Raw genomic sequence first — 9,812 nt, 5'->3', positions numbered from 1 at the left:
GCCGATTATCAGCCATGTCCAAACAATTTCGAACAGTGCCTGTCTTGTATAATAGATTATACAAACGGTGTGACAGTCGCGAAGGAATATATCAGAGGCATGGTGCATAGTAATCGACACAATTTATTTACAATACAAAAACGTTTCGGATGTATACATATGTAAATATACTCCTAGCCGAATCATTTAACCTGGTAGACTGGGACACGTTTGACGCTTTTGACGGGTTAAGAACCCATGCGTTCCTCGAGGCCCGGTGGCCAAATAACGGCCAAATGCCGTATCTAATCCTTAATAAACGTGCACTTATCTAATAAAGCTTTTAAACGATACATAATGTAACACGATGCAATGCAAGAACACTCGTAGTAGTAACTTATACGTAAACGCAGTAAATCAAACCGTCCCACATACGAAATTCTTCAACATCGAATGACTGCCGTCTCGATCTTACACCTCTCTTAACATCTACGCGATCGATAATATATTACATAGAAACGATTACAATTTCGCGAGTCGACGAGCGATCCACTTGGAAAAACGAAATTCATCGTACTGTATCAACTATCGATATCGCTACGTTTGGGGAAGTTCATTTTTTCGCCCGCGCGTTGACTTTCGATCCTCTGCCGAAAGCTTTCCACTTGAAACGCGCCTAAGATCGTTCCACAATGGATGTCCCTTACTTATCGTTCGGTGACTGACAGAAACGTTTCTTTGCCCACCATATGGCAGCCAGTGCTGCTGCCAAAAATCCGATGCCCGCCACTATTCCCATGGAAATCGCCCTGTTCCTACGGTATGCTGGAACTTCGAGACTGACGCGCTCGCTTGTGGCCACGTCGTCCGACATCGACATTGCGGCCACCTCGAACGTATAATAGCTCTCCTCTTCTAAGGTTTTAACTGCAACGATTGTTCAAAATATTAAATGTAACGCGACAAATTGACAAATTGAAAGTGCTATTTAATAAACGAAGGTCAACAATTACCTAGGTAATAAGTGTCGGTCGTTTCTGCTCTTCCGTATAGTTGCTCGGACGGGCCTCGGAACCACCTAACCGCGTATAGTCTCACTTGCTCTTTTCCGTAGGCAGGGGGTTCCCAGGTGACTAAATAGCCCTGCACAGTGGCCTGTACTCTGACGTTGATCGGCGGACCCATTCGGTCGTCTTTTAAATAAAGAATGTTTCGATAAGATCGCGACGTGTAAAAAGGTAGAAAGCGTAGACTTAAGTATGCTTACCTGGTGGACTGCGATATTCCGATGCCGAGTTCTCGTCTATCGAACCTGAAATTTATTTGTCTGATATCAATCTGCACGTCTCGCGTACAGTAGTATCGCATTGTATGGAATGATACGTACTTGGCTGCGTGAAAATACGCAACGTTTTACTAAACATCCCGTCTCCGTGTTTGTCCTGGCTAAGCACCATGAATTCATACTCGCGTCCGGGATTTAGATTGTTGACAGTTGCCTCGGTGATTTTCCTAGACACGATCTTCATCGTTCTCCATTCCGTGGTATCTGTTGGTCTATACCTGTTAGCGAGAATAAGTAGTTGTGTAACGTTATGAAGGATATCACATCAATACTTTGAAAATTTTACTTACCAAACCGAGTACTCCATCTTGGGCCTCACGTACCCTGGCACCCAGGTCAGCGTGACCGCGTTATTGCTGCTGTTGGCACTTAGATTGTACGGTGCTCTCGGAGGAACGTTCAATACCATCAATTCCGTGTCCGCAACAACGGTTGCAGCTTCGTTGCTAGCCGCGCATTGATACAATCCTCTATCTTGTTCTTGAATCCTATCGATCGTCAAATTGCCACCGATCACGATGGTCCTGTTTCCCGGTGGTACTGGCGAACCATCCTGTTGCAGAAGTCGAGATTAATTGAGAAGGAAGATGAAGGGCCATCGATGAAACGTACCTTGTACCAAACGATCGACGGTCGATGGGATTGATCTCCATCCCTAGCGTCGCAAGGTATCTCCAAATTCTCTCCCAATTTCCTTATGTACAAGTGTTGTGGGGTCACTGTAAACACCGGCGGCCTTTGCACCACCTATCAAACGACATTTCCGAATTAGGAGCGAGAATTATCAAGGGCGAGCTGTTTGAGCCGGCAATTGTGTCCCTCTAAAAGTTGACAATTGGAAAATAAAGGAACGATTAACACTGGTCTGCCAGCGATCAATGGTCTCAATGATGACATTGCCTTGTTCTCTTTTCTTCCATGCCGCTTTTGGGGTCAACGATTTTCAGACCGGTCTCGTGAAAAGCTTTGCGTTTCATTCAATTGCAATTATGTTGCAATTGTACATATGTAACGAAAAAAAGAAAAAGAAATACTCGCCACGGTGATCGAGGGGCTGGGCCCGTCGGTGCCCAGATCGTTGTACGGTGTACAAGTGTAACTTCCGGAATGAGTTTCGTCCACTTTGCTGAAGTACAGAGAACCGTTTCTCCTGTAGAAGACGCCCTGTACGTTGTAAGGATCGAAAAGAAATCCATCTTTCTCCCAACGTAGGTTCGTTAGGGGTGGATTTGCCCTAAAATGACAGTCCAGAAGGGCTGGTTTTCCATACGGGAGATAGACTTCCCGGGGAGCGTATATAACCTTCGCCTTGTCTGAAACGTCAAACGATACTTCGTTAATGGAGCACAGGTCAGAGTCACGGATCCTGTAATAAAGCAGGGAATGTCGAACAAAATTCTGGTGCGAGCCACGCTCGTTACACTTTCGCCCGCAGAGATCTTGATTACCGCGCAGTTATCGTCGGTTGTTCTCGTCGGTAATTCCCATTATTCCGCTCGTGTTATTATTTCATTTCCTGGGCGAAAGTGTGCGATCATGGCCTCGTGCGGTATTCCACCCTCTAATATCGCTACGTGTGCAATTGCACGCGCATTTGTGTCGCTCCATTCTATAGATCTCGAGGTCTAATTCGTTGGCAAAGAAGGGATCGTCTGAGTATACTTGCATTGCACGTTAAGGAAGGCCGAGGCGCTCTGCTGGTCTCCAGTTTCACCGGTCACCATGCAGGTGTACTCCCCAAGGTCACCCATGGCAGGCGCGTTGATGGTCAGCGTTCCATTCTCGGCGATGGACGCTCTCCTTCTAAGATCCTATTATAAATCGGTCGAAAATCAACTGCGGACACCCTGTCTTACACTGCGATCGACACAAAATGTTACCTCGATTGTTGTAATTTCCACGCCTTCGCGGAACCAGTTTACGACCGACTTCTCTCCTTTGGCGACGCAATCGAAGCTAACGGACTCACCCTCCATTACTGTCTTGTTGACAGGCGGGACCGCCAGCAAAGTCTCGCCTGGAACAGACGTCGGAAACGGCGACGCACCTGGGTTGAACGATTTAACGAGTCTGCCCAGTTTCAGGTTAGTAAGCATCAGCGGGATTACATTGTTTCGTTTGGTTTTAGTCTGCCAGCAATAGGCGGGATTAATCCTTTGAATCGGTTAATTCGCTTTAATCGCAGTGATTGCAACGTGTTAATCGATCTAGTGCACATTCGTAATGGTTAATCGGCGCGCTTGCCACCGTGAATCGTGTGCACAATAACGTAAGTGTTATTTCGATTCGGTGCGTGACAGAGGCATTGTGTTCTTTCAGTGGCGAACCGCGGAAACCCTTTCTCGCTACGCTACCGTTTCCCGTGCCTTTATTTTCTGTTTTTTTTTTTTTTGTTTTTTTTTTTTTTTTCTAGGAAAAGGCGCGCCACTGTGTGCAAAACTACGTATCCGCGTATGATCGATCGGTCGAACGAGTTCGTTCTATCGAGGGCCAGTTAATTTCGCGATTGGTTCTACTGCGATCAACTGCGCTGCGAATGCGCACGATGACTCAATTCCTTATTAACGTTCAGCAGAACTCTAGCGGTAAAAAGCAGAATTCCGTCTGAGTTAACGAATGAATCATCGGGAGTAATCTTGCGCTACGAAGCGGCATGAGTTAAAACGAAACTTCGTATATTCCGTCGCCCGATACTTGGACTGAAATAATTTTTTTGGAATCCGAAAGAGGCTTAAAAAACTAGAATGACGTATGAAAAGTGAAATTAGGTGTAAACGTTTACTTCCTCGTTGCCGGAAATCCAGGACGGTTTCACGGTCACGAGCCTCTGCTTCGTCCAGCGCGGCATTAGCGTTGGTTGTCCAGCGTGACCCAATTCAGTGCTCAGGGTTAGTCAGTCGGCGTTTAACTGCGTTAATTCCCTTCACCACTTGGTGTTATCGAATTAGCCGATTAACGGATGCAAGAAAGTGCGCGACCTTACCATCTATGGCGAGGTGGAACCACGTTCCATTATTCCTGGAGTTAGGCGTTCTGTTCGGGAAGATCACCCGACACTCGTACCATCCTTGATCGCTCTCACGAATATTCGTGAGATTAATGCTGCCCTGTCCGTATCCGCGGTTCACGGCATCTTCTAAAAGATGAACGCGACCCTCGTAGCCCAGTCCCACAGACGGATATCCGTTGTACCATGAAAAGATCGTTCGACCCTGGAACGATCACAGATTGCTCGGTATTAAAATTCTCTTCCGGTATCAGAGGATGATTCGTGTCGACTATGCGTCCCTAACAGCTTCCTCCTTGTTAAGGTTATTCGGTGTATGTGGAATTAAAGAAATGCGTGGGTAAATTGTAAGGTATTGAAAGTATATATATTGTGAATAATAAAGTACAAAATGTGAAATACAATATAAACCGATCCAGATCCTCTCGCTAGCAACGTTACCCTGAGACTAAAAGAACCGCCGAAACCAACGTCGCACGTGTACCGCTTATGGTCTGTCATCGACGCATTCTTTTGTCTACGCGCTATCGGTGACCTTAGCGCTTGAGAAACCGAAGACCAGATGTAGAGTTTTCTCAGAAGTGACGATCACTTCAACACTCCTTCGTCATGTATGCGACCAATAGTCACGGTTCTCCGTACGATTGTTCATCATCGGTGTGAACAATTTCTCTTCCTGCGTGTGGCCGCTAACGGGCGAAACGTAACAACGCTGCAGACGTGACTTAAACCTAATTTATCGATCTAGTTTGACTTCCGATATGCGATTACGTTTGCGAGGCCAGTCAGTAGACAATCAATTTCATAACCGTGGCTCGCGTTAACGTTGGAAGGAATGGAAAAGAAGTGCAACACGAGACGTCGGAAGTCGCGTTACGAAATCAAAGATTTACGTGATCCTTGAAAGAAGAAACGGTCGGGGGCTCGTAAAAATGAAGAACTTAGGGAACGCTGGCGGTCAAAACGAGGCTGGTGAAAAGGCCGCTAATCGTCCCTAATCGTCTGACAATGCGTTAGCAGTGACCCACTGGTTGGGGACCCCTCGTGTCGCGGACTCGCCGTGACTAAATATAATGCAGCCTTACGTCCCGTACTCCAATTACTACGTTCGACAGACAGAGAGGGACCGAACACCTGTTTTGCATACGCATCGACGCAGGGACCAATCAGGTTAAGTTCCACTTGATTTCATGCGGTAGCCATGTGCGACGCTCAATCTGTTTCCGGCGTGCGGCTGCACGCGTTTCCAATGCAACATCCGCGAAAGAACGACGCCTCTTCGCCGTTAACACGAAATCAACATGATCAATCGATGTCGCTTTAAGGCTTTCGTTTAGTTCGCTTCGTTCGTATTTTACATTAGGTAACAGTCAACCGACACGATTTCTAATGAAATTTTGGACATTTGCTATTTAGATCTATGACGACGAGAGTTAACGAAGAGGTCGGACATATATAAACAGAAAAACAAACGCCTATGACTCTGGCGTTTTTGTTACGGAATGGAAGTTAAGAAAGTTTGTCGATCGAGAAGATTTACAGATGGAAAGATCGCAACAGAAAATTGTGCAACTATAACCGCATTAACATCATATCCGCAGAATATTGCGCGATGCCTCGAAATCGAGACTCGGAGTCACGAAAAACTATATCGGGCTTCCCACACGGATCGAATACATTTCTTAAAGAAACCGAATCACCTACTCGACCCTGAGCCAGCACTTTTCTACGTGGTTGAACGTAAGCGCAGACTGTTCTCTGGTAGACGTAATCTCGATTAGACGGATTAATCGATGTAGATCTCGTTTTTTCTACTTTGCATCGAGTTGGAATCATCGGATCGGGCCTCAGTGACGAAGCATAAATTGGTCTCCATGTTTCTATTATTTTGATTAAATTACACGAAGATCAGGAGTTATTATAACGGGAGTATAAGTTATCTCCTTGAGACGGGTTATCAATTTCCTTGGAGGATCAAGAACGATACCGAGCGATACCGGTATCAATGCATTTCGACGAGTCGAAGTTTCATCTTCCCTTGGTAACCGCAAACCACGTAACCGATAAACAAGTCGAGATTTTCGCATCATGAGAGGAATAATATTGTTTATCGAAGTTGAGTAATATCGTTTCTGTCCTTGTTCGTATCTGATATGGCGAGATGAAGCCTACGAGATGAAGTAGACGATGCTTTGAAATCAATGTTGTCGCACTTACGTCACGATTCCATTGAAGAATGTAGGGAATCGGAGTCTCGTGTGGAAAGTCCAAATCGCAATTAAACACCTCGTACTCTCCAACTCCTGCGTTCAGATAATTCGGCTCGTTCTCTTCCTCTAGTATCAAGCCGAATGCTGAAAATAATAGAGACGCGAGTCATTTCATGGTCCTCGGTGAGAATCGATGCGACAAGCGAGTGAACAATCGGCGCGGTTGGCGAGAACATCGCGTGATAAATAACAATATAGGATCGAGTCAATTTTCGCAAATTGGTTAATTTTCTGGTGTATTACGCGCGACCGTCAAGCGAGTCCCAATTAAATCGACGCAAAATTCGATATCAACGAGCCTCGAATGTTAAGAAGAAGAAGATTCCCGCTGGGACGCGCGACTCACCTTGGTAGCAGAGGAAGATGGCCAGCAGCTGATGAATGCCAATCGCTCTGGACATTTTCTTCGGTTATCCAAGATCGCTGTTACGATGAATTCTCACCGTTTTCGTAGCTGCCTTCCGGCGATAGTACGCGGACGCAATGTCAGAAGCAAGTTAAACCTCGCGTCCGACGATGACGTCGTACGAAACACGGCAGCAAGATACATCTGTCATCACTGACACTCATTAAACATCGACCACCATCTGCGACGATTAAATGACACGCGACACTTTCGCGATCGAACTTCTGGCTCGATCAACGTCAGCACATCCACTGCCTCCCTTCTACTTCTGTCTTCCTACTCTTTGCCTTGTCCTTGAGATGTTCAACACTGTGTTTTTCTAGCAAACATCCGTACTTCTCGATCCGTCGATCGAGTCACTCGAAATCGAGCCTCTGGCGTTTTTATCCCGACGCGTTCTCCGTATGATCTGGTTGCAGCGGTTTTAATGTTGACGTCTTTTATCGAAAGCCACGAGATCGAGTGGTACCGAGAGATCGATGCGGCCTGCCGAGCTGATCCACCGTGGAACGTTCGCTCACCGAATGCTTCGGTGGTTGTGATGATAACCAAGTAATCGCTCCGCCTCGCTCAATCCAAGCGGATACGACGCCGAACAGAAGCGGTAACGAGCTGTGCAATTGGGAAGGGGTAATGCTACTAGCGTCCAGAGGAGGGAGATTCGCGGGGTACCAGACGATTCTACGTTCGCGGTTTCTAGTTGTACGGGCTTCTCTAGCGCCGCGCCGTTCCTATTACCCGGCACACCCACCACGCGAACGGGGGGCGCGCCAGAAAAATGATTAATCCGTTCCGTGGGAGAAGCCGAGCGTCAGGTGCGATCGGTAGATGATTTTATGGGAACAAGGGATGGCCTCGTATCATCGTCTCTCATCTACGCGCATTATCTATCTATCGTTTGTTATCTAGGATCCTTTAAATTTTGCACCCAGTTATTTCTCTCTTATTGTACTCTGTAGTCTGCATCGCGAAGTACGTTCTGTTCTTTTATCGCCTGGCGGGAGAGTTTGTCATTCAATCTCGGACGAATCGCGTTCTTTCAGTGCCACTCTTTCTTATCCGAAGCTGGATCGAGGTAGTTAAGAGGCCCAAACGGAGATTAAAGGTTCGTCAAACCTGGTCCTGCATAGAAATGAACGTCCATTTATAGAGACATCCGATTCAGCCTGCGAATGGTCCTAAATTTAGGAACGCTTTGACGTTTCGTAGGAACGTAGTTGCGTTAAGAGAACGTAAGTAGCAGAAGGTTAGCGCGATAGGTGTAGCTGGTTGTCGCAGAGATCTCTTTTATTTATCCGCCTACATAGCATAATTGCGTCTCGCGATGCTCTCGTAACGAAGACGCCGACTTCCGGCAACGGATATTTACTATTGTGTCACGTTCGTCGAGTTCACGGCTCCGTTTTTCGGCGCAAAATTCGCCGTCTCCGACAGTAATTGTCTCGCTCGATTAAAGCCATTGGCTTGGTAATCGGTGCGTCTCTGGTTTCCACCGATTATGGGACGTTTGTCTTTGTTTTATTGTTTTCCTCCGCGGACTAGATTCACCGATTAAATTCGCTACAAGGGATAACTTCACAAAGAGAAACGACGCGATCGAAGGAATGGTTGGAGGAAACAAAGAAAGCTAGTAATTGGAACGAGGACGTTCCTGTGAGAGATGGGTGGAATCGAATCTCGATCGAGTGATTGCAACGATACGACGACGAAAACGACGACGAAGCTGCACACCGGCACAGCCGCGCGCCATTTGCGTGGGTGACCTCAGATTACGTCACATCCGTCCCTTGCCGCATTAGTAGACTGCCCACAGCCTTGTCACGCTGTTGAGATAATGGATCCATTCGCATGGATCACGATTCAGGATTGGATGTGCCCGGGACACTGGAAATAAATGCGTCTATAATGATACCGACCGTATTATTTCATCGACGAGCCATAGAAGGGAACAACTTGTTCCTGGTCCACCTGCCATGCGACCAATGAATCTTCGGAAATCGAAAATGGGAGTTGCACATCGACCGTCTCGCGTTTAGGTCACTTTGCGGCTAAACCGTCTCCGCCGCAGCTGTCTCGCGGCATAATCATGGAGTATTTAATTCTTTTTCTTCGAATAGACCATCGAAAAGCCTCGTGAACGCATTTAGCCGATGTAGACGCGTCGAGGTGGAATGTTATCGCGACGAAGCGCTCCAGTTTTTCGCCCGCGACGTTATCGAGGGAAATCATGGAAATTACAGTAATTCCCGGTAATCAGTACCGTAGACGCGTTGCGCAAATGTTCCTTCTGCGCGCGTTTAATGGCGGGTCGTACGCGCGGTCTTCATAAATTACAGACAAAGACCGAGATTTCGCGTTTCTTCGCTCAGCCTACAAAAATACGTACCTACAGCATTCTCGGTTGAACGATTGGACGTTGCCCCCATTACGCCGAATTGGCAATGATCTTATTGCCTTGGCCAGTGGTTCCGTTTCATCGGTTTCCTGGAAATCCTTCGATCGTCCAAGAAAACGGAGCGACGCGGTAATTCGGTCGACGATTCAATTGCGTTTTGAGACGAGCGATGGCGATCGTTCGACGTGATCGATTTGACGGACCTCTCGAAGCATTTCGCGACGACACGCGGCCGCCACGATGGTCGTTGCGCTTTTTGAGCAATGAAAGTATCACGAGAGGCAGATTTCTAAAATAACGTTTGTATTTATTAAATTTGAACGTTATAAACTATGGTATATTGCATATATTATATTATATACGATACTAACGTAATATATTATATTAATACACGATAATATAATATATTA

The 9,812-nt window shown here is 46.6% G+C and overlaps 1 protein-coding gene across 1 annotated transcript; it reads right to left on the bottom strand.

The window, feature by feature from the left end:
- Nucleotides 1–103: 103 nt before the first annotated feature.
- On the bottom strand, nucleotides 104–7,605 carry LOC132910216 (protein borderless). The gene is made up of 12 exons (XM_060965793.1): nucleotides 6,948–7,605; nucleotides 6,549–6,685; nucleotides 4,308–4,536; nucleotides 3,205–3,341; nucleotides 2,991–3,135; nucleotides 2,363–2,637; nucleotides 1,937–2,071; nucleotides 1,615–1,877; nucleotides 1,367–1,542; nucleotides 1,247–1,291; nucleotides 993–1,172; nucleotides 104–906 (listed from the first exon to the last, which is right to left on the bottom strand). Exons 1-12 carry the CDS (start codon nucleotides 7,000–7,002, stop codon nucleotides 683–685), a joined length of 2,001 nt encoding a protein of 666 aa, XP_060821776.1. The 5' UTR covers nucleotides 7,003–7,605; the 3' UTR covers nucleotides 104–682.
- Nucleotides 7,606–9,812: the final 2,207 nt, after the last annotated feature.

The sequence above is a fragment of the Bombus pascuorum genome, chromosome 8 (genome assembly GCF_905332965.1).
Source record: "Bombus pascuorum chromosome 8, iyBomPasc1.1, whole genome shotgun sequence".
NCBI lineage: Eukaryota > Metazoa > Arthropoda > Insecta > Hymenoptera > Apidae > Bombus > Bombus pascuorum.
The sequence above is the reverse complement of the archived record's forward strand: the minus strand, read 5'-3'. Positions and strand labels throughout refer to the sequence as shown.

Excerpts from the sequence above, each read along its gene's own strand:
- LOC132910216 (XM_060965793.1), bottom strand. The coding sequence starts at position 7,002 with ATGTCCAGAGCGATTGGCATTCATCAGCTGCTGGCCATCTTCCTCTGC. Across the intron at positions 3,342-4,307 it reads GTTCCACCTCGCCATAGATG|GCGAGACTTTGCTGGCGGTC; the intron begins GTAAGGTCGCGC and ends CGTCTGTTCCAG. Across the intron at positions 3,136-3,204 it reads TGGAAATTACAACAATCGAG|GATCTTAGAAGGAGAGCGTC; the intron begins GTAACATTTTGT and ends GATTTATAATAG.